Here is a 24863-nt window from a genome sequence, read left to right as displayed (position 1 = left end):
ACAGACAGTCAGGCAGTAACAGCACCATCTGGAGTTCTAATCCGCCCGCCACGGCCCACCCCTGTGATTATGAATGTGGCCTTCAACGTCATTAAGCTTATTGGACAGAAAAGTGGATACAGAGGATCAGACCACTGCAGAGGTGCTGCAGATGCATCCGGAAAGTATAGAGTTTCTGCAGAAAAAAAAAAGAAAAGCAAACCGACCAAACATCAAAATGGATTTGGTATGCAAACTGACAATTAAAAGAAAAAAATCTGCATTTTCTTTAACCAAAAGCAACTAAAACAGGCCAGAGAAGAGCTGCACATAATGCAATTTCTAATACTTGTATATAACCTGACAACAGCACTGACAACAGTCTAGGAGTCATTATTGTGCATTTTGACAAGTGCACCAAAGGCCTGCATTCAGAGGCTGATTGCTTTTGATTTCCTAAACCATTTTCATCTAAGGGCTCATATACACCAAACCGACATCAAGAACCAGCTGCAATGAAGGTACCCCTGCTGTGCATTCCCATGTCACCAGCGTCTCGCAAAGAAAAAAGTGAAAAACAAAAACTGCTCTGTAAAAGACCACAAACATGACCTTCAACTTCCATCTATGACGTACAATCTTTGCCTCTGCCAGAGTACTAACTGTAGTGTAAAACGGAGCAGGAGTCAATACATGACTCTAAAAATCAAAAACAAACAATGTCTCTAAAAAGTCCGGTTATCATTTAGGTATACATGTATTAGGACACAAAAAGCCACATTTCAATTCAAATTAACACAAAATGTGGATTGTTTCGCACATGTATGTTTTTACTAATCATTTAAGCTTTATATGTTGAAAAATAACAGTTAATATCACACAAACATATATAACATAAACATTTATTCACTATGTTAAACAGCTAATAGGAGGAATTTCTATCATTTTAGATCCTACATAGATACCAATGAACAACACAATGCAAATGGCTAGTTGTCAGATTTATGTATAAGGCCCCTTCTCACCAGTTTTAGTAGCACTTCACTAGCTCCCAGGTCATTTTAGGATTCATTTTAAAATGTGTTTGAGTGTTTAGAGCCTTACATGGTCAAGCCCCTGATTACATCTCTGAGCTGCTGACAGTCTACAGCCCATCCCGTTCCCTTAGATCAGGGGTCTGCAACCTTTAAAGTTCAAAGAGCCATTTTTCCCTCAACCCAGCTAAATAAAACTTATTTAGAGCTGCAAATGTTACAAAACCTTTTGAAAAAACAACTACAATTTTTTATAAATATCTACTACATGAGATGTGTTGTCATTTTTGAAGAACCCATTTCTATTTTTAGGTTTTAAAATAATGGAAAAACATAAAACTTTTGCAAAAAGAGGATATATATATATATATATATATATATATATATATATATATATATATATATATATATATATATATATATATATATATATATATAGATATAGATATATAGATATATGTATATATAAGTCAAGACATATATATGACAAGAAGAATAGATAAAAAAAATATTACTGGTGCTTTTAGTGTCATTATGTTGTGGAAATTCAATGAAATTATTCTAAAAAAACAGAAAAATTGTTAAAAAACTGACATTTGTTATTATATCTATATTTTAAAACATTAGTTAGTCCTTTAGTATTTTTGGCCATGTATTAAGAGCCATTGTGGAAAGTCCAGAGAGCCACTTGTGGCTCCGGTTGCAGACCCCTGCCTTAGATTTTTACTAGCCATCCTTCACACCAAATTCAGGATCAGAGGAGATTGTGCCTTTTAAGCACCAGATTGTGAAACGCTTCCCCGCTATCTTTGTGATCTTTTAAGTCTGCTGTGTCTTTAAAAAAAGCAGCTAAAGACATTTTTGTTGAAACAGGCTTTTAGCCAGATGTGAGTTTTTATGACATTTGTTTTATGTTTATAATTTGTATATGAGCAAATGTGTCTCTTAGTACTATTTCATCTATTTGATCTTTTTATATTTTAATGTGAAGTACAAAAATAAACTTTAAGCTAAAACATTTAATATGTCTTGTTTGAAAACATGTTGTGGTTTGAAAACTAATGATATTTTGAATATTTCTGTATATTTGAACTGTCATACTTTTACGGGTTTCATCCTGACCTCTTCCTTTTAATCATCATCAGGCTAAAATAATGAAAAAATGTCAGTTATCCATGAAACTTCCATGAATAAACACCCGGAATTTGATGAGCTTTTCTCTGCTGAAGACAAACAAAGACCTTATTTCTGATATGTTAATTGCAGCATAAAGGCATAGATTCTTTAACTGTGCTCAATATGAGTTTGATTAACGAAAATATTTGTAACGATTAATTTGTGCCTTTCTTTAATATAATCCTTAATAAAAACAACATGTTTTAGGACCAAAATGCACAAATCTCTGCACAAAATAGAACCATAAAGATCCAATGCAAGAGAATCTGACAATTAAACAGAGTCACTTTCAACTGTTTGCAAAGAAAATGGAACAAAGGAAAAAATTATTATATCAGATGGTATTTGGTTGCCTTTTGTGAACATAAAAGTCAAGCAAAACTTTTTAGCACTGTGTTCAGGAATGGTCAAGTTCAGTGTGAGGACACAGAGGAAGGCTGCAGAGAGCAGCAGCATGACATATGTGCCATATGGGTGGGTTGCACAAAAGTGGAGCAGTGCTTCCCTCCGGAGGAAAACACATAAGTACATCTCTATTTATGTGCACGTGCAAATGTATACTAAACTGGACAAAAATTATAAGAACTCACAGTGAATGCTTATTTTAGAGAGGACAACATATGGCACAGGTGGAGGTTAATTTAGCCTCTGGCTCATCCCACACTCACAGAGTGACTTGCACCTGACATCCAGCAAGGGTTCATTAATTACACAAGTGGCTGAGCTGAGTGGCTGGTGGTGGAACGACTACAAAGACAGACAGAATGTGGATTCAATAGTAAACCATGACTACATCTCATACTATTTTATTCCCTACCCCACCCCCCTTTTCCCAAGTAGCTGATTTCATCCCCGTAAAGCCACTCTCACTATAATCTCCCCTGATCCGTCAGCACTGGCAAAGAATCAGATATCAAACGCACGCATGTTTAAAACCTGGGACACAAAATGCCAGTTTACCTGCTGTTATCATTCCCATTTTTATTAAACAGGTAAGCATTTCCTTGGAGTTTCAGTCTTGAATTTCCGTCGTCTACAGTTTTGACTAATCAGCATCTGCCCTATTTCTTCTAACACCGGCAAGGTTGGCAGACTGATAACCAGATTTCATAAAGTGGGCATGTAGTAGCTTGTGGTTATATAATATCTAAATCTCTAAGCCTTTCTTTGGAATAGCCATTAGGTACAGAAGCATCAAAGATCAATATAAATGCACCGCAATACTATCAACTTAATCTGCTGAACCAGAAAAATCTCATCAATTGTGAAGCAAAATCTCAGATACAGTAGATTTCAGTTGTTGTGTAGCAACCACAAAAAAAAAAAAGAAATCAAAAACTGCCTCTGTGCAAACACACCTCACTTACCCATGAGACATTTTTATTCTTGTTTTGCTTGATCATGGCAACGAGAGCAGGCCAGTAATGTGGCGGGAGGAGCCCCCTCCTCAGCAGATCTCAACCCCACAACCTGTTGTGTGTGCAGGTCTGAGCCCAATCGGGGTTGACAGCCAGGTGCGTGTCAAGCTCAGCCATGGGTCATCATGCAAGGCCAGAATCCCTGCTGTGACTAAATCCAGCATCAACCAAGGGGATCACATCGTGTTTTATGTGGAGTGATGGCAAAGTTTGCAAGGTCTTCACAAGGCAAAAAGATCACACGAGAAATATCCAGAAAACTGAAAAAGTCTCTTCCTTGCTGACAGTACACAGTGACCTAATGGACTGATTATGTATTCAAGCTTAGTATGAATATGAAACATCCTCGCAGGTTTAACCCCGCCCTGCTGAGCCAGTGTGTACCCAATCGCGGAGCAGATCGTTGTGGCTGCTCCCAGGGGTAAGCTTATAGAAGTATTAGGATGAACATGGTGAGGAGGGCACAAAACTCTTCACTCACAAATATAGGATGTGAGTGAGAAAATAAAGAGAGTAAAGTAAATGACCTTGTCTTCATATGCTATACCCTTCTTTTCTGTTTTATCTTTATATTCTCTTCCTCTTCACTTCCTTTTATCCTCCTCTCTCCATCTCTACCCCTCTCTGGGGTGCACCTTCTTGCCTGGCTGGCGACCTGTTGTCATGGCATCTCTTTGCTAAGAGATGAATACCAAGGCAGACAGTAGGAAAAATGCTCAGCAGCTCTTATCAACGATCTCTGTCCAGTCGGTGGCTGCATTGCTTTGTGACCCAGCATTAAACCGTCTCTCTTTAACAATAATTTTGAATTTAAACATCACCCTTCTACTCTCTGCACTCTTGCAAACCTATCTCACTTTTGTCACAGATTCTTCTCTCTTATAAGAGCTCCACAATTCTCTCAGTTTGTTTGCACAAGTTGATCCGGATTACTCGTAAAAGATCAGTGAAGACACTATATACTGAATTGAGTGGCAGCACTTAGGTGAAATTGAGCTACAGAACAGCTGCAGATCTCTGGATCAGCAGTGGCAGAGGAGGCTGCAATCAACATAAACGACCAGAACATCCAGTGCTTCAACAGGAGCTAACAAAACTTAAAACCAATAGCTTACAGCGAGTTAATGGATCTATCTTTCCTTTACATTCTTTCAAACATACTTCATAGGTGTTTCCTCCAGATATTGGGACTTTCAGTTTATATTATTGTATCTTATATTTAATAATTAAATATTTTATTTCTATCTTTGATCATTACTTTGTGGAAAAACAGTGAGAACAAACACACCATGACCAGCACATGATCGAAACTACCGTACAAAGCTCTTGATCCATTTTGTCTGTAGCTGTAATTAATTTTCTAGTATCAATATAGGCCAGTGGACCTCCTCAGGTGCACAAGGTTGTCTGCTTCTTTCTGTTGTTAATTGGCCTCAAAGAACATCTGCTCCTGTTTTGAGCGATGCTCTGTTTAGCCTGAGTGCCCTCCCCGTCTGACGTATACAAGCTGACCCTGCAACTTCATCAACATGACTGCTCAGATTTTATCAAATCTTAAGTGTTACGGCAACAAAATTTAACTAATCAGTCAGCGTGACATGAATTTTGGGTAGTGATTAAGGGTGGTTATGTTGAGTAACAAGTATAATGAGTATCAAACCAAACCTCATGTTGACCCAAAGCAAATGAATACCTCAGCTTAACAAACTGCAGAGGATAATGCAAACTTATTTCTCTCTGAAGGCATGTGCTGTAGTTTAATTTTTAACATAAATGAAATTTCTGACCAGGCGGTGGCAGAAACTGCAAGTCTCAATGAGAATTGATGGTAGCCCACAAAGCAGCTGCTTTCCACTGATGGCAGCAGGGCATCCAACTTGAAGTGTAAAGCAGAGGAGAAAACATGGCTAAATTAGCCTGAGGCAGCAAATTAGTTCACATGTATCTGATGCAGTAGATTATAAATCCACTGACAAAATGACATTACTGGCAGTACAGTAGCTGTACGGTTAGAAAAACAAAATGTTTGATTATTTATAACTATATTTTTTTCTGATGCATTGGAAGAACTTGGAGGAATATTCATGTAATAAGTGTTTCAGTGCAAAATGTCATGCCTACTCGCGTCCTTATTCTCCTAATTCACATAATTGAGTTTCTTGGGGGAAAAAAAATTGAAACACCTCATCAAATAAATAGGACCTTCCAAAATTCTGAAGTTCTTTTATTTATTTTACATTTCGATCCCTGGAGTTAAATCTAATGATTTTGCAAAGTTTTTTTCTTTATTTCTATGGCAGTAAATGGACATTTGCTCTAAAATTTCTAAGGACAACATAGATCTAAATACTTAATCTATCTATTCTCAATACCATCTTTATCCTGCACAGGTTTTTAGTGTTGGATTTACCAGCCTTATAATGACATTGTGCAATCGCGGTAGGTATGATGGACAGTGACGGCCACACTAGGTTCAGTTGGTACACTCTGAGGGTGTTAACATTGAACCATGATCCATCTAACTTGGAATGAGAGGATGAAAACAACCTGAACAGGTTCTCAGGTCTTTAGAGGACCATCAACTCGTTGACGTAATACAGACTTTCTTTTTTGGGGGTGGGGAGGGACTGTTCACATAATCATCCATGTAAAACTTTCCTAAAGTGCCAGATAAAATGATAATAACTTAACTTAAGTTGTTCCTTAGAAAAATGCAAAACTATCTGTAGCATAAAAAAAAAAAAACATTACATACTGCTTCATGTGACAGAAACTGCTTTGTCAAAATTTGTTAAAGTAACATCTTCAAACATTTGAAAAAGCTGTCAGTTTTCTATTTTATTTCTAGTCTTTAGCCTAAAGGACACTATAGTACATTATGTTTGTTTCTAAACAGGTATTTTTATTTTATTTATTAATTTTTTTTTATTTCATTTTTATTATTTTTTACTCTATAGCACAAGCTATAAAGATGTCTGTGCATGAGTGTTCCCAGTGGAGCCACATATGAGAAAACATCAAAGAAGCAGCTTTATTTATTTTATTTAGCAGATCATATAGTCATCGCAACTTTCAACAGTGTTATCGCATGTTTTCCTGATATTGTGCAGCCCTGGCCTGAACTGTCACATTACAAAGATTTTGACTAAAAAGAAGCTTTATCTGACTAGTGAAGGTAAGGGCCAGGGTTAGGGGTTAGTGAGCATGGCATCCAAACTAACAAGTTAAACAACTTGGATGTAGCAGAGTTGGTTGCTCCACCTCTACCAACCCACAGGTTGCAGTAAGATATGTCAACCTCTCACGAGTCACTTTCACATAAAACTGTAGCTACATGTCGTAAATAATGAGGTGTATGTTTCCGCCCATGACTTCACTGTTTCCAGACCACTGAGTTTTAAAACTCAGACTGTTGGCTATAACTGAATCAGGGTCAGTTCACATGGTCTCCCTGACATCAGTGTTTCCAGGCTCAAACAGAGGAAAATTTTTCTGCTCACTTTTTTCTCTTTCAGAGTTCAGGAGGCAAAAATGTAATTCTCACTTCAACCTCATTTTTGTTTCAATGTTTTCTCATATATTTCTCCTAAAATTCACTAGGAGAAATAGGATGAGGCATAACGTTAGCAATAGCAGTCATACTTAAAAACGTAATTGAGACACCTTGCAAAACCTGACTTGAGCTTTAATGTCTTTTTTATTTTCTTTGGAGAATGGAATAAGCAAAATTGGAGCCACAAAGGACATATGTATATATATATATATATATATATATATATATATATATATGGCCTCAACAGACGAAGTGCTCGGTGAATGTCTCAGGCAGTGGAAAACAGATCATGTGGTGATGGAGGAACCATCATGGGAGGAAAAGCCCCCTCCATGGGACGTACCACCGACAGATAACTGAAGTGGCTGATATCGAGAAATCCTACCAATGGCTAGAAAGGGCTGGACTGAAAGACAGCACAGAGGCACTGATCATAGCTACACAGGAGCAGGCCTTGAGCACCAGAGCAATAGAGGCCCAGATCTACCATACAAGACAAGACCCCAGGTGCAGACTGTGCAAAGAGGCCCCTGAGACAATGCAGCACATAACTGCAGGGTGTAAGATGCTGGCAGGGAAAGCTTACAAGGAGCGTCATAACCAAGTGGCTGGTATAGTGTACAGGAACATCTGTGCGGAGTACAGACTGGAAGCCCTGAGGTCAAGGTGGGAAACACCTCCAAAGGTGGTAGAGAATAACTGAGCTAAGATCCTGTGGGACTTCCAGATCCAGACCGACAAAATGGTAATGGCAAACCAGCCGGACATTGTGGTGATGGACAAACAGCAGAGGAAAGCCGTTGTGGTTGACATCGCAATACCAAGCGATTGCAACATCAGGAAAAAGGAACATGAGAAACTGGAGAAATACCAAGGCCTGAAAGAAGAACTTGAGAAGGCCTGGAATGTGAAGGCAACAGTGGTGCCCGTGGTCATCGGTGCACTCGGGGCAGTAACCCCCAAATGGAAGAGTGGCTACAGCAGATCCCAGGACAAACCTCAGACATCTCGGTCCAGAAGAGTGCAGCCCTAGGAACAGCAAAGATACTGAGCAGAAACCTCAAGCTCCCAGGCCTCTGGTAGAGGACCCGAGCTTACTAAATAAACTAAAGATTTTTGCAATCTCTTTTGTCTAACTTTCTTTATTTCAGGGTACACAGACATATATCACACTTTCCAGTCCAATGTTGACGTGATAGATTATGTAAAAGAAGTCAAAATCCACTAAAAAGCTGAGACATTCCTGAGGGCCTCTGTGACCAATTAACTAGTCAGTTTCCGGAAATTTCTATATTCTCTGAAAAAGTGAAAGAACGCACAACTGCTGCCAAGGAAACCCTGCTCCAGACTACTTTGAGTTGATGTGACACTCCCCCTTGGGCATGCATCCCAGTGCCTGGAAAACTGGGAATTCCAGGTCACACTTTATCTTGGGAGCTCAGCTCACCACAGAAACTCCATAGTTTCTGGGAAAAATTAAACCCATCTGTGTAATACTCCGGTTTGCTTTTCTCATTATTTTTAAAAGAAGCAGAAAAACTTTACAGTCTCCAGCAGGTAAACTTTTTGTTCTATCAGCTTCTTCTCTAAATTTACAAAATGGATAGCCACAAACTGTTAAATATCAGTAGATTTGATTATTCCTTAAATCTTTTTGTATTCCTACGGTGAGGTCTAAGCCCTTGGTTTTAGTTCAATTTTAAGAAACCACTGGACAAACTGCTATGAAAAAAATGTGTTTTTTTCATTATCAGGAAGAAATTAATCCTTAAAAGTCCCTATAACATTAAATTAAATGTTATATAAATGTTAAAATATAATATCTTGTTCACTTTAATCAATATCAAAATGCAACTTTATTAGAGTGTTTCATTAAGTACTGTATATGATTCCATAAAACATAAAACATCACTATTTCAATAAATTTGCTCCCAAAAATGGGATGGACTTTGCAGATAATCAAATTTTGTAAGTCAATGAGAAGTAATTCCTGAAGAAGAGGTGTCTTCGAGTTTTTTCTTGTAGATGTTGACTACTCCTCAACATCTACTTGACTACTTCTCCTTGGAGTTTGTTTAATTAGGACAACTACTTCTTCTACTGTATTACAACCACTAGAAATTAAACCTATACTACCACCTTTAAACCTGTCAATTTTAGGTTTGTCATGATCATAAAGTAGATGATTATTTGTCATAAAATATTTATTATTATTATTATGATTTAACTGTAATTGTTTAGTTCTTTGCAATTAATGTGCCATAAGCATAAAAAATTCAATATTTTACCAAATCTTCAACAGTCAATCAATACAAGAACATGAATAAAATACATTTATATAAATGTTTATCTACCTTTCTAAACAGTAACTGCAAATCTAAGGTATAACGTATCCACAGCAGTAGACAGATGTACAACAAGAAGACAACGTGGAATTATGAAATTGTTAACATTGACTGTTTTAAGACAAACGCATAAAGACAATAATGTAACTATGACCACGATTATCCAAAATAATTGTGACTAAACAATTACTTTTTTTCTTGACAGCCCAAGTTAATGACAATGCTTCTTCAGGGATTGCTTTACATTATAGTTATAATGGATGAATGCATTCTAATTTAATTTCAGCTTGGCTAATAAGTTAGTGGCATTCTGTATTCTTCTTTATCAAACTTTAAACTTGCAACATTTTCAGGTCAATATGATGATTTTTCATTTTGGCCAAATATCTATAAAATGTTAGACAATCCCATCAGGGGGAATTTTATTAATTATATTATGTAAACATGCTCAAGCCATGCCTGAAACACAGCTGTACCTTACTTAAGCTGTACTTAATTATGTTCTTTTAAATGTGTTTTAAATATGTCAGTAACAAAAATATGGTTATAAGACCATATACAGTACCAGTGAAACGTTTGAACACACCTTCCCAGTAAATCTAATGGAAAAATGTGTCCAAACGTTTGACTGGTAGTGTAGTAATAGTGATATCCACTTATTACCAAAAGCAGGACGTACAAAAACTTTACAAATTTGTATGGCACAGAAAGAAAACTAAAGTTTTAGCTCCTTGTCTCTTAAATCTGATACAGGCATATGTAGCTTCATCATGGAAAGCAGGGAAGCCTAAAACACAAACTGGGGAATGGAGTAAGCCCTGCTGTCTTCAATTAGCTGAGTTTCCGTGAGGAGTGTCTGGGACTGGCTATTCAGTCTGTCAGACGGAGTCCCATCCGGCCGGGTCTCCATGCTCCACATTCCAGCCAGAGCCGAAATGTGTTCCGCCCCATTTCAGACGTAAAACGGCAGCTTGGTGCTCCATATTGGAAACATGTGAGCGCAGCATCATAGAATGAGTGGCATGTCACGGAAACTGGGGTCCTCTCAAGTTCAACAAAAAACTGTAGATTCAAATCTACTCATTATATGAATTTCCACAAGCTTCTTTTCTGCGTTATCAAGCACATGTTGGCAGTGATACCTCACCAGAGTGAATGCTTCTTTTCATGCAAACACCTTACACATGGGGCATAAACACTCCAGTGCAGCATGTCTCACACAAAACTAAACTGTAAAACCAAACTATGGTAGACTACACAGACCTACTAGCAGCGTTTCTTCACTATAATAGCTGGCAGAAAGTTTTTGTTCCAGTTCAGCAGCTGGGCTCTTCAAAGTCCACATTTCTAGACAGAATACGTCATAGTTGTTCCACATGTCTTGGTATCTTTTCAAAGATTTCTTTAAGTGATTGAAAAACATGCTTTTGGCAGAATTTGACTACTGTATTATTCTGCTTATAGTATTTGATCACTAAACCAGTCAATTCTTTGATATAATCAGAGGATCTTTATTTGCGCATTCATGGGGACAAATTCAGAAATGTTTAACTGAACACCTGAATTACAGTAATCTACTCTAATGTTATATAGGTGACCTTGTTCTCTTAGAAATACTTTTTTATGCCTTGTTATCACAGTTTCTGTCTATCTAGATGCTGCAGTGTTCACATGACCAACAAGCTACTGTCTCAAATCTGGGAGTGAATTCTTAATTTGTTTTGGTTAAGAAAATATGAAAATTAAGCCTTACACAAACTTAATGTTTTTCTGTCTGCATGGGACTGGTGTGTTCTTGTAATTACAGTGTGTGTGTAACAGTGTAACATGGCCATCTAGTGGTAAACTCAATAGAGAAGATCATTCTTATCTGCAGTACTAGAGAATTATGTGGAAGAGGGGAAAAACACCCTCATTTTCTGTATTTCTCCACTAGTGGACATTATAAAGAAGAGCACAGGAAGCAGAGAAAAAGGATATTACAGAGATGAATCGCAGAATTAGGAGCACAAATTACAATATAGGAAAAGAAATGCATGTATTATCAAATTTATCTGAAAAACACCATTATTGTCCCTCAGCCACAGCAGACATGTAATCTTAGACATTTGCACACAAAGGCAACATGAAATAAACCAAAAAAGCCCAATAAAATCATTCTGTTCACTGAACATATAGCTGTAGTGTGATCATACTGTATTCAAGAGCAGAAGTATTACAGCTCTCTGTGCACAGCCTGGAATAAATATGAAATAAAAGATTTATTGTGTCCGGTTGAATGCACAGTGATCAGAGTTCTGCAGAAAAAATTCATCTCAGTGCAACTGAAATATTCCAGCTAAATTCTGCAGCATTTTCAACTGCTTAAGGATTGAGAGCTACACCAAAAATCAATCCTCAACATAGGGGAATAAAGCAGGCATACATTCATTGACTGTTCAGATTGATGCCCTCAAGCATCTTCGACATTTTGAAAAGTTATGTAGCTGCACTTTCAGAAATAATCATAATTACCCATAAAGTAAAAGAGTTTAACTTTTTTAAATAGATATCACAAAAATGCATTTAATTCGTTAATCTGCACATGATGGCAACTCTCTACTTCAACAGCTCCTTAATGTCTCATTTGCAAACAAAATCTGTCCTCTAACCTCTGTGATAAATCAGTATCAGAGCCACAAACTCACATATGGAAGCTCTGCTCTCCGGCGATGGCCCAGTCCACAGCACGGCATGAAGGGGACCAGGGAGGGGAGGAATGGACGGCCGTCTCAGACTCCTTTCCAGGCAGCAGCATTGACAAGTACTCAGCCCCGATCCATGACTGCAGACTTGGTCCACAGCAGTGCGGACCACAAACAGATGCAGGCGTGACAAGGATGGGAGAGATCCTTGATGGAGTAGAGGACTGTTGTATCCACACCAGCCCTCTACTTCTGTCCACCCCTCCCAAGCATGCACCTATTTTTTTCCCCTGACTCAGAAACTATGAGGATTCATAAAGTCAGGTTGTGATACTCCCCTTCCCTACCCATCTCCAGACTGTTGCAGCAGGGTGCCCACCAGATGACAGTAAGGTGCACATCACTGTTTACCCCACCCCCAAATCTGTACACACTCCAGCAGATTCTCAGTGCTGCCAAATCCTCTGCAGTGCTGCTGTGCTGTGGCAGAGAAGTAGAGTTACAGGCTGGTGTGCTGGTTCAGCTGCGAGTGGATTTAGACACACTCTTCAACACACACAAGTTCCTTCTCAGCCCAGGGAGGAGCTGGAGTTCTGAATGTCCTTTCCTGACTGCTGTCCCTGCTAATGGAAGACATTGCCTCAGTGATCCCTCCTCTGCTCTTTCCTTTAATCCAGGGTTCAGTGAGCTTTAAAAGCCTCACATGCACACTGGCTTTCTTAACTTTCTATTTCTCTTTTTTCTCAGCTAGATCTCTTCCTGTGTCAGGACTCAGTCCTGCCTGTGATGCAGAGGGAAGTCATCTGCATACTTTATTCATGTCTGCAGGGGTGGCATTACTGTTTCTTTCCTCCCCATCACACTCATGCGCTCCACTCTTGTCCTTCAAGTGATTAAGTCCAGACATGCAGACTTGCTGCTGTGCTGTTACAGCTGTGTCAGCTAGAAATCACAAATTCTTGTCATGTCCCGGTGTTCACTGATGTGAGGATGTGTGGTGGTGATGCAGAGGTAACATTCTCATAGGACAAATGAGTACACTATGGAAGAGACACTATATATAATAGTAAAATCCTTAATTTCATGTTATTCCCAAGCATCAGAGATTAAATTGATGGATTGATTTGGTGAGATTTTTAAGTTCTGTAGTGTAAGTTGTGTTGGACAGGTTGACATAAATAGGATAAATGACAACCACGTACAGTTTTTCTAATTATAGTCTTGTGAACAGTTATTTGGCTTAATTCACTCTCCGTAACCTAACCTTAAGTGTTACTGTCAAATGCGTAATTATCAGGCATCAAAAGAAAAGAAAGAAAGAAAAAACAGCTAAGGTATTTTTTTCCACTATCACTTTCTTTTAGCATTATTATGGGCTCTGTCCTAAAATTGTGCAGCACTGTTTTTGATTCTGAAGACCTTATCAATCACTATCAGTGCTGCTTTTCTGTAGTGGCCAAGACTAGTTTGTCAAGGGAACAGCAACATGATTTCTGCTGTCAGATAATGCTGTGTCAAGATAAAGACAAACCGAGTTTCTGTCTCCACAAATCAGAAGTGATGCTCACTGTTTTCAGCAAGAGGCTGCTGTTGATGAAAATGAAATATCTATGAAATAGCTACATATTCGTTTAAGCATGCCTTAAATGTGCAGATATGCTCATACAGCATTTTCTGCACTTCTCTAAAATCACACACTGATGAGCATTACCTTAGAAAGAAGCGGTTTATATGCAAAAACACAGTAGGTTTGCCCTACTTGTCTTTGATTTATTACTACAGCAGCCTAAAATGAACAATCACTGGTTCTCAAGTAGGGTTGGTAAAGGGACCATTGTGGAAATATAAAACTGCTGCAGGTAAGTGGCTGATATCTAGAAGTCCTATCCATAACAAACAGGACCTCTGGTGCAGGTTCTTCAAAGAAGCCTCCAAGACAGTCCAGCATATGGTAGTACATCCTAACTTAGCGACTGGAATAGTGTACAGGAACAGTTGTAATGAGTATTGGCTTAAGGTCCCAAAGAAAGACATACTTCCGAAGTTGGTGGAGAATAGCTAAGATAGCTAAGATAGCTAATATCCGGTGGGATGTTGAGATCCAGATTGATAAACCGATGATGATGATTGCAACTAACAGGACATCACAGTGCTCAACAAACCACAGAGGAGGGCAGCAGTGATAGATATCACAATGCCATGGAACAGCAATATCAAGAAGAAAGAACACGAGAAGCTTGAGAAAAAGCAAGAGCAGAACGAGGAAGTTGAAAAGATGTGGCAGGTGTGGAAGCGAAGGCTACAGCAGTGCCATTGTTAATCAGAGCACTTGGGACCATGGCCTCCATGATGAGTGCAACAAGATAGCAATATTTAAAGATGTATATTCTGTCTGTCAACCATCTCTAATAAACTGTGGAAAACAATGTGGATATTATGACATATTGCTAGTTTCAACCAGCTGTTTTCATACAGATAAACAAAGTTAATTTTGACAATAATTTAGACATGACCTGTTTTATTTTAAACAGTAAATTAATTGTCAGTTGTGACAGGCATACTCTAGAGCTGTGGTTCTCAAACTTTTTGAGCCACAACCCCCAAGATAACATAGGCTGGTGTTCGCGACGCCCACCCCCACGAGACGGCTCAATGATTAATTGTGTGATGTATCAGATGGGTCATCCTGTAACCATCCTCTAAATGTAAGGCTGGAAAACGGTCAGAATCTTCATATATTAGGCAGATTAAGTGGTGTTCGGTAGTTCACTGCTGTGACAAGGTACTTGCATGCCCAAAATCAGCTAAATTTTGGACACACCTTCATAATAATTATTGATAGATTCTGTACAGCCGTCTCACTGGACCTTCCATATGAACATTTTCTGCACCATCACAGAACAGAACGTGTGTAGCCTCTTATAAAACTCTGTGGCATTCATTGATAGTATCTGTACATCTCCTGCAGCCTAACAAACACTCAGCTCAAAATAACCATGACAAAGTCTTTCATCAGGGCTGAAGCTTCTTCATTGTACAGCCAATATGTCACAGGCTGACATGTGTCGGCTGTGATGGAAAGGCGTCATTATAAAGAGAACCGAGGACCTTACGCTGAGAGGGGAACAATATTTATCAGTTAACTTGTCAAAGGCTGTCCCCCTTGAAAAATAATCATCACTCACCTGCTAAAGCCATGAATAATACTACAGGGTAGCATACCTTACTAAGTGTTGTGCAGTGCTGTGCTCTCTCAGTGCACCTTGTAAAATCTAAGTAAATTAGGCTACACCGATTAAAAGTTTCGCTCATTTACATTTATTAGGTAGAAACCCAATGTGATCATGCAGATCATAAAACAGTGAAAGATGTGTTCATTCTCTCTCTGTGTCTCCATCAATACCCAGACGACAGCCTCTTTTAATCACAGGGACAGCTAGAGCAAGCTTTCAAGGCACAAGAACAAGCTAATGAAATTAATCCATCTTATGATTGAAACAACAAGACTCCTACGTCTCATCATTGAGGCTCTCCATTTCTATGCAAGCCTAATATTTCGTAGATATGAGCTGTTTCCCATCTTACATTTGAATATGCAGCCTTAAACTTTGTGAAATTTAATAAATTAAAGCATTAATCAAAACGACTGTCAGAATAATCAATAATGGAAATAGCTATGTTACAGCTCGATTTGTAAACAAAACTACTGAAGCCAGCTTTTAAATCTGATGATAATCCCTGTAAATGTATGCTTTATAAGTAGCCTAAATTATTTTTATCTTATTCTAAAACATGCTGAATTCACCTTTAAAATCTTTTACAACGTGTGATGTCATGTTTAATTGGTATTTTATCACTGGAAGACTGACAACTTATTAAAACAGCACCTTCTCTATATATGGTAGATAATATATAAACATATTCCCAAATTAATTCAGCTTTCTTTGTAATACAACAGGCTAGGATGAGTCTCGAGACTGAAAAAATAAGATAAGCTCTATTAATCCCCCCAGAGGGGAAATTTATTTGCCACCAAACATTGCATACATTCAGGCAGTGCAAACATAGATGATCTGCTGAATTGTCTGTTCAGTGAACATTTATCCACAGCCAAGAGGTTAACTTCAACCCCATCATTTTTAAAAATGCTAAAATGTGGGGAAGGAGCTAAAAAGGGAACAAAGAGAAAGGGAGGGGTAGACATGGATGTGTGCCCAGATCATAAAAAAGTGAACAGTGAAGGCAAATACGGGAAAACCAGAAAGATCTGTTTTTGAGTTAAAGCACTCTTCCTCTCTAGAATCCCCCTGAGGTTGATTTTGGGCTTTAGGAGGACCATGGTTGTCCCAAGCTGCATTAGTCAGAGCTCCTGGCTCCTTCCCAGTAACCCATGAAGCCAGAGTCACTGGAGCCAATGCAATTCAAGTGAAACAGAGGATGGGTGCAGTCTTTGTGTGGTAACATTAGTTAACAGGGAAAAAATGCAGGCTGGTGGTAATTATACAGCAAAAATTAAGATTAAAACAATATGTTAACACAGAACTACAAAGTAGAATATTGGCACAATAGCAGATTAAAGTCAGGTTCATGGTGTTTCTTAATGAGCATATATCTAAAAGTAGTAAATGGACAAATGGAAAAGGCAGTTTTTGGTTTTAAAACCAGATTCAACATTCTTCCAAAGAATCATGGGATCCAAGACACAACACAGATGTGCTCTTTCATCAGGCAAATTGGACATAAATTTCTTTTTAGCCCAAGATTGCTATTAACCCAGTATTTTATTAATAAGCAGCATATTGTTGAAATTTAATAAATAGATAGATATTAAATAGATATGAAATAAAAACACACACACAGCTTTCTAGAACTGCAGCCTTGTGTGTTATTTGTTGATGGTCAAGGATAAGAAACAAGAAATTCACCCATGTGCCATATATTAAAATAATATAAACTAATCTTATGTAAATCTAAAGCACTGATCAAACATAAACAGGGATATAAAGAAGGTGGGGTGGAGGGGGCAGAACATGGAAATATTAAAACAGATTTGGGGATTATAAACACTGATGCACAAACCAAGCATTTACATTTTTAGATATTTTTCAAACGTCAAAGCTTATCAGCAGGTTGCACTACCAAGCGTTCAAAGCCTTCAAAGATTACAAATTTACTGCTACAAAGCCTCATCTGCCATCACTACGTCAAGTGTGTGCCCCATAAAAGATTAGGGGGCATAAACATTTTCTTTAATCAATTATTTGTTTCACTCATTTGTATATTACAATATGTTCAATTTTAATATAAAATTATGGGAAAATATGATTTAAGTTAAAGATTTTTTCCCAACAAATACAAAACAATTATACCATGTGGACAAATTTAGATAAAATAGTCTCAACAATACATTTTACCACAAGATGGCAGCCTAGTGCCACTGTGATGGTTGACTAGACCACTGTAAATTTCCAGCTGCCTCTCTTTACTCTAGTTTTGCACATAAGTATTTTACCTGAGGCGCAGCTGCTGGAGACTGATGCCAACAATTACATATGGCTCGCTGGAAATATTTTACAATGGGAAAGTTTTGACATTTGTTGCACAAAGTTTTTTGTTTTGTTTTTTTTTAAAAAAAAAGGCCCACAGGGTTGATGTTTCACTACAACCTTCCACCACCAGCAGGAAGTCCTGCTCCATACCACCACTAAGCATATGTAACATATCCATTATACAAAAACACTCGGGTTGCCAGGTTTGATAAGCATCAAAGGAATAACCATCCCTTTGCGTCATCGCTGTTCCCCATTAAATAATCAAGGGAATGATGAGAAGGAGAAACGATAACAATCACTGAAAGAATGAGAAGGAGTTTTCTGTCCTCACCATATGCTTTCATCACTGAATCCATTTCTCTGCCCTGAATGCACAGACAGAGCTGGTCAAACTGGAAGAATGTACCATGTTATTGCTGCTGGAGGCATCATGTGATAATTGGGATACAGATGGATGTAAAAGAAACAGAAGGAGGTGGGAAACATAAAGGGGAGGTGGGAAGCTTGGTGCAACTGTTTACATAAATATAACAAGAGTGGGAAGCAGCAGGAGGTCAATTGTGACATAATACAGAGTTACACAAATCCCTATTTGAACTACTGTTCAACAGATCTTCAGTTTGTCTGTTTTGCCCTCAACAGGTGTCTTTCATACCCATTCTGTCAGTTTTGCAGTTTAAACAAAGTTATGTCTACATTTGCATCTAGAGTACCATCTCCATCAAAAGCTTCAGGGCTGCCTTACACATCAGATGAGCTCATCTCAGTTTTTCAGTCTTCACTGCGTAGGACAAACTTTTATTAGCTTACTTTTGAACAAGCCATCCACTTGTATTTAATCCTGTTTGTTCTGGGCTTTGTTTCTCTCTCACTATAAAGCACTTTGTTAACTCTGTTTTTAGAGAGGTGCTATATAAAGAAAGTTTATTATTATTCAGGGTCACGAGGACTGGATCATTTCCCAGGGTGCATTATGCAATAACAGGCACCAAACAAAGTGCTGTTTTACAGATGTATAATCACTGTACCTGAGCATCTACGGGCGGGGATGGACATCGTTAGACTTTTACTGCCACTGATACAGCTAGTTAGTGATATTATCATAATTTAGAGTAAAACGTGAAGATATATATGTATACGTGAAAAGACTGAACAGTTACAAAAAGCTAAATGGTAAAGATGAATGTAAGCCTGATCATATCACAGCTTTGTGATTTTTTTAAACGGAATACATTATATTAATAGATTATAGGTATAGAAAAATGGGGAAACAACAGCTGGCTATGTCCATGTGCCAACTAATACAAAATGCCAGCTAAAATTAGCCTATTAACTCATACTGTGTGGAAGTCTTGAATAAACCCTCATTTCTTTATATGTTGCTTTCTTGTAAGCTTTAAAAAACAGTCTGGAGCAAGACTTTCTGGAGGTCTTTCAAAGTAATATGTGCATTTAAAAAAACAAACAAACAAAAAACTAAGCAGAAAGTAAAGAATGGTGGTGGCCTGTTTTTCTACCACATGACATTAATTTTTAGACTGTAAAAGGAAATCCTTGCAGGGTGTTAAAGCGATGATCTAGAGTATGATTGTAATCTCTGATGCTTTTTTGGTTTTTAAGACCCCACAGCATTTTTTTAAAACAGATAGGACACTACAAAGAAAACCAAACAATCTGCCATTGTTGAGATGACTTCTTCGCTTTCACCACCTCCATGTGAATATAAATAAACCATCCACCTGAGGGTGTTTATGCCAGAGAACAAATCTGTGACAAATCTGCTGAGCTCTAGTTTAAACGCTGGCTTCTCTACTCCCATGGCTGGGTGGGCTGGTATGCCCTGGGCTTTCCATCCCTCCTAGCCTCCTCCACACTCCCCCCCCAAGGCATCAGGCCATGACCGCAGGGAGCATCTCTCATCCTGTCTGCCCTCTACCCTCTCTATCTGTAGGAGCATGAGTAATTCTGCCTATAAGGAGCTGTTTATAAGAACTTACGGGAACTGTGTTGCTGCTTGGAGCTGCATTAGATCGATTGCTCTGCAACCTCGACAAGATTCTTTTAAGATGCCATTAAAAATAAAAGGACAAGCTTGGTGTTAAACACAGCAGGTCAGACAGGAGACTGAGCAAAAGAAATATATAACCACACCATTTCAAAAAATCTTAAACTCAGTTGGGCTAATTTTGACTTTTTTTTTTCTTTTTATAGAGAAGAAAGGGCCAAATGACACTCAGATCAGATTAGCATAATACCCTCCAAGGATGGTGTTAGGTTAGCTATATTGAAATTACAACTGTTTATTTATACATTTTCTCTGTGACATTTGAAAATAATCAGACTGACTCAGCACAAGCAATAGGAAAATAAGGTCAGATCAAAACTCCTTGTCTTGTTAACACAACTGAATAACTGTATTTACATTATTATCCAAACAGAGAAGTCTCTGAAAGGTCTGCTATTTTTAGGACTGTCTTGTAGCAACTATCTAAGGGAGGATATTTTTGCTCGACATGCAAGGTCCTCACTGACCTAATAAAACATCATTCCTGCTGTCAACATCCATATACCATCTCCTACTTGAATGGTCTGTCATTTCTGTAGAATGTGGTATTACAGTTCACAGTGATACTCTTAGCCGACCGACTGCAGGGAAAAACGTCATTCGGGGACAAGACTGTGGGAATGGGCATGAGCTCCCAAGGGTGATGGTAAAATCTGGCAATTTCTTAGTGAGCAGCTCTGGCTAAGCTGTAGCAGCATGTTAAGAGACTCTGTTTGACCATGAGACAAGGCAGACAGGCGTCTATGAAGTGCCATTTTGTTCTGATCTCTCCAGCTTACCGTCTCAAGCCGCAGCCGTGCCAAAGACAATGTAATCTGTGCCTCCTCCAAAAAAGGCAGAAACATTTAGGCTGAAGTGTGCATCCTTAACCCGGCCCATCCTGTTCCCTTGCAGGTCTGCTCAACAAAAACCAGACCAGAACAAAGTCTGCTTTATAACAGGCTGCTATGTTGCAGCTGCACTCAAAACACTGAAGATGCAGCTCAGAAGAAAGACTTCCACTTAACATACTGTACTCGGAAGTGTTTACATAGGGTTTTCACTGCAATGCCCATCTTACCCCTGATGGATGATGATGACTGAGGGGAAGCTCTTATGACAGTTTGCACTGTCAGGAAATTTACAAAAACTTATCCACACACACAAGCATCAAATTCCAAGTGACAGAACTGTGGCCAGAAAATTTAATTACACTTCACAATATTAATGCACAATAATCAGATACACTTTTCTTTGCCTTCTCAAATACACTTTTGCAATATGCATCTACAGTCTGAAGTTAGACATTTGGTGGTGTATTTTTTTTTTATTTTCTATAACAGAACTGACATCAGAGACTTGACAAGTAATTAAGGAGAAAGATGGATAGGAAAGGGTGCATCAAAAGTCCCCGGCAGATTCAAACTTAAAAAAGAAGTTTAAATGAAAGAAGAACTCACCTGGCGAACAAGACTGTTAGTTGTGGTGTCGGAGGAGGTGCTGCCATCCGAGCCTTTAAACCGCCCCTTTCTCCGGGCTCCTTTGCCTTGAGACTTTACAGCCAGAAAGAACAGTGAAGTTGTTAAAAGGGTCACACATTTTCAAGACTATTTTCATAAGAAATTGGACATTAGAGTTGTTTTTGTTGCTGTTACGATCCCCAATGTTTATGCAATGCAACAAGAGATCTCTTCCAGTTTCACTGTGAGAGATCATATATAGTCATATATGCAAAAATACAGTCAGTTCAGCAGAAAAAAGAACTGATTTAGTTGTCAGAGTTAGAATAAATATTTTATTTATTAAACCAGGATGGCAATAAAATGTCAGACAATCAAACACCTAAATATTCATCATTTACAAGGATATAAAGCAGACTGAAGCAGCACATATATGGTCTGCAATTTTAAGGTATAACATAAAAGTTCAAGGAACAACTTCAAAAGGTATTTAGCTAACATATTGTTAAATCTATTAACAGAGCATTCACCAGTTATCTGATGAACTAGTTCAGTTTGCTGCAGCCAGTACTTGCCTTTGTGCTTACTGTTTCCTTGCTCACTGATAATGATAATGGAAGAATGACTGTACAACATGCAAATTTTTACCATACAAAAGCTAACTTTAGACAATTACTATGTATTTACTACCTCACATACATGAAGACTCTTATGAGTAACAGCTGAACTTGAAAATACAATCTTATGAAACATGAGAATTACAAACATTGTCCCTCATCTAATTAAAAAAAAGTTCAAACCAACTGAATAAATATTTTTTCAGTGTATTAATCGGTATGTGCGAATTGTTTCACCTAACATGCTTCCACATGAAAGCCACTTCCACTGCTTGTTAAGCTATTATTGTGTTTTATGTCAAGTTTAACATTATGACAGGTGTCACCAGATGATAGTTCAGTGGGTGGTCTGCTGTTGCCGGCTGATCAAATGAGTTACTGGGGAAGTAATGTGCAGGCACTTAAACAGCATAGGTTGCCAATAGCAACAGAAAGCCAGAAATTTATTTTATTGTTGCCCACTCCCCAGGGACATGTTAATCACGCATATAAAACCAGAGCACAGATTCTAACTGTTCCCTAAGACCCAGTCACATAGAACAGTTTTAGTTCTGTAAGTCCATAAAGGAATATGATTTTCAATCCATTCCTTGATATTTTACCTGTCTACATTCTGAAAATTGTTTACGAGGAGATAATATCATAGGTTAAACCAGTAGGCCATATTTACATATGTACCTCTATCAGCAAAACAGACTATATTTTGAATTATTATAGATTTTTCACTATGTGACTGTTGTCACAGAAATCACAATATGGATATTATATCTAATTAAATATTAAGTAAAATATATTATTAATAAATCACTTTTACTTCTCAAATTAATATCTGATTTTTCTGTCACTTTTAAATAAATTGTTATTGGATTTAACTTAACATTAACATTAACATTATTATATTATGTATGTCATATCATTTGAATAAGCTGATAAAACTAATATAGGGGACAAAGTAAAGATTCGCCTATTAATATATAAATGAAAAGGGTTTTTGTACTGGTTCAGCTAATACTATTTCTGTTCATGTTGTTTGAAAATGGGACTTGTTGTTAAAGTTGTGTTTGTTTCTTTTGAAACATTCAGATAAAGTACTTAAATAAAGTAAATAGTATAAAAACCCACCTGTCTAATAAATTAAGCTATTGCATAATTTCTTGTGACAATATGAGAAAAAGTAATCTTATTCAACTATAACAAACCAGTGAAAACCATCTAAACCAGTCTACCACAAACAAACAAAACCTGCCACGACAACTTTGATGAGAATAAATTGTTAACAAATTATTTAAAAAAAAAAAAATCTCTCGCGACGCTTTCCTGTCGTCTGCAAACTTCATTTTACCTAGTTGTGGCCGCCTATCGGTGTGGTTTACACAGACAGGTGAGCTGTTGAGTTCTTCTAATATCTAAGCATACATGAAATACTGAAACAGCGGACAGTTAAACAGATATTAAAGGGAAAAAGTTGGTAAAATATATATTTAGACCACTTACTTGTAACACTGGGTGTTCCAGAGTCTCCATGTGTTTGTTCGGAGATGCTTCTGCTCTGGTCTTCGGGCTGTTACTGAAGACCATTATACCATTTTAAAAGACAAATATTCAGCAAAACATCGCGGCTTGGGTAACTGCACCGGTTGTGGCCAATAAAAAAGCGAAAGAGCATGTTTACGCCTTAATATTGAAGAGTTGAAAGCTGAAACGAGGCGCTGCTGCTCAGTGAGCACCGCCAATCTTCAAGTTTGACTCGGGAGAGTTAAAGGAGGGGCTTGTGTGGAAGAGGTTCACAATTTCTCGCAAATTCCGATGATGATTATGATGATGAATGATATGATAACATAACCTTCAGTATCATGAAGCCTCCTCATCACTTCGCTCCTACCCACATTGGTTGAGAGCTCTCCTGCTCCGCGCGCCCTTCCATCCAACGCCAACACCTCCTCACAACGTCAAAGAATGAAAATGAGCAGCATTTTGACCAAAAGAAAAAAGTGCTTACAGCATCTAAACCTGCGAAAAGTGGACTGCTGGTAGATATGCTCACACAGCTCATGGAACTTTTTGTTAACTTACAGTGACATTATTGCACAGCGCTGAACCATGCAGTCAGAGATGAACATCTTTGAAAGAAAAGATGCCAGAAACATGATGTCCGGTACCCCCCCTAACCCCCCCAGTGTGTTTCAGGTGTTTCTGTCTTGCACCAAATGCGCAAAAAACAACAATTAATTTATTCCACATACATTCATTTAGCTCATAATGAAAGACTTTAACAAATTTGAAATTTGACTGTGACTGCTCAGACCATTGCAACCGACCAATCAGAGCAGACCAGTGTGTTTGATGGGGTGTTTTAGTACATTCTCAATGTTCTTAAACATCAATTTTTTTATTTTATTTTTCTTAGTCTTTTTAAGGGAACTTGAGGTTACTCACCGATTTATAGACAACAGCTTTTAGTTTGATATTTCTTGCCCCTTAAAGGAAAATTACGAATGTATAGTGTGTAATAGTGTGTAATTACGTAATATAAATAAAAGTCACATACATCAATACTTGAAAGAAATGCCTTTAAAACAATAAACAGTAAATTAAACAAAAGTAAGATAAAATAAACCTTTTTAAAATGATATAATAATTAAACTACAGATTAATATAAGATTGTTCACATTTATCCATCCATCCATCCATCCATCCATCCATCCATCCATTTTCTTCCGCTTATCCGGAGTCGGGTCGTGGGGGCAGCTGCCTAAGCAGCTAACCCAGACTTCCCTCTCGCCGGCCACATTCACCAGCTCATCCGGAGGGAGCCCGAGGCGTTCCCAGGCCAGCCGAGAGATGCAGTCCGTCCAGCGCGTCCTAGGTCTTCCCCAGGGCCTCTTTCCGGTGGGACGTGCCCGGAACACCTCACCTGGGAGGCGTCCAGGAGGCATCCTAGCCAGATGCCTGAGCCACCTCATCTGGCTCCTCTCGATGTGGAGGAGCAGCGGCTCTACTC

The 24863-nt window shown here is 38.2% G+C and overlaps 1 protein-coding gene across 4 annotated transcripts in view; it reads right to left on the bottom strand.

Moving 5' to 3' along the window:
* Nucleotides 1-23902, bottom strand: part of cacnb2a (calcium channel, voltage-dependent, beta 2a) — an 80672-nt gene extending 56770 nt beyond the window's left edge. For 2 of the 4 annotated variants that reach the window (XR_006008170.1, XM_041967439.1), the window contains exons 1-2: nt 23357-23902; nt 21246-21338 (exon numbers count right to left, since the gene is read on the bottom strand). Coding sequence is in view for 3 of the 4 variants with exons in the window: in XM_041967439.1 (XP_041823373.1) it covers nt 21246-21338; nt 23357-23440 (177 nt within the window). In the remaining variant the exon portion in view is untranslated. Of the gene's footprint in view, nt 1-12192; nt 12285-21245; nt 21339-23356 lie in introns of those variants that run through there. The other 2 variants (XM_041967441.1, XM_041967442.1) reach the window with 2 other exon arrangements.
* Nucleotides 23903-24863: the final 961 nt, after the last annotated feature.

The sequence above is a fragment of the Melanotaenia boesemani genome, chromosome 18 (assembly GCF_017639745.1).
Source record: "Melanotaenia boesemani isolate fMelBoe1 chromosome 18, fMelBoe1.pri, whole genome shotgun sequence".
Classification (NCBI taxonomy): Eukaryota; Metazoa; Chordata; class Actinopteri; order Atheriniformes; family Melanotaeniidae; genus Melanotaenia; species Melanotaenia boesemani.
This window is presented reverse-complemented; position numbering and strand designations above follow the sequence as displayed.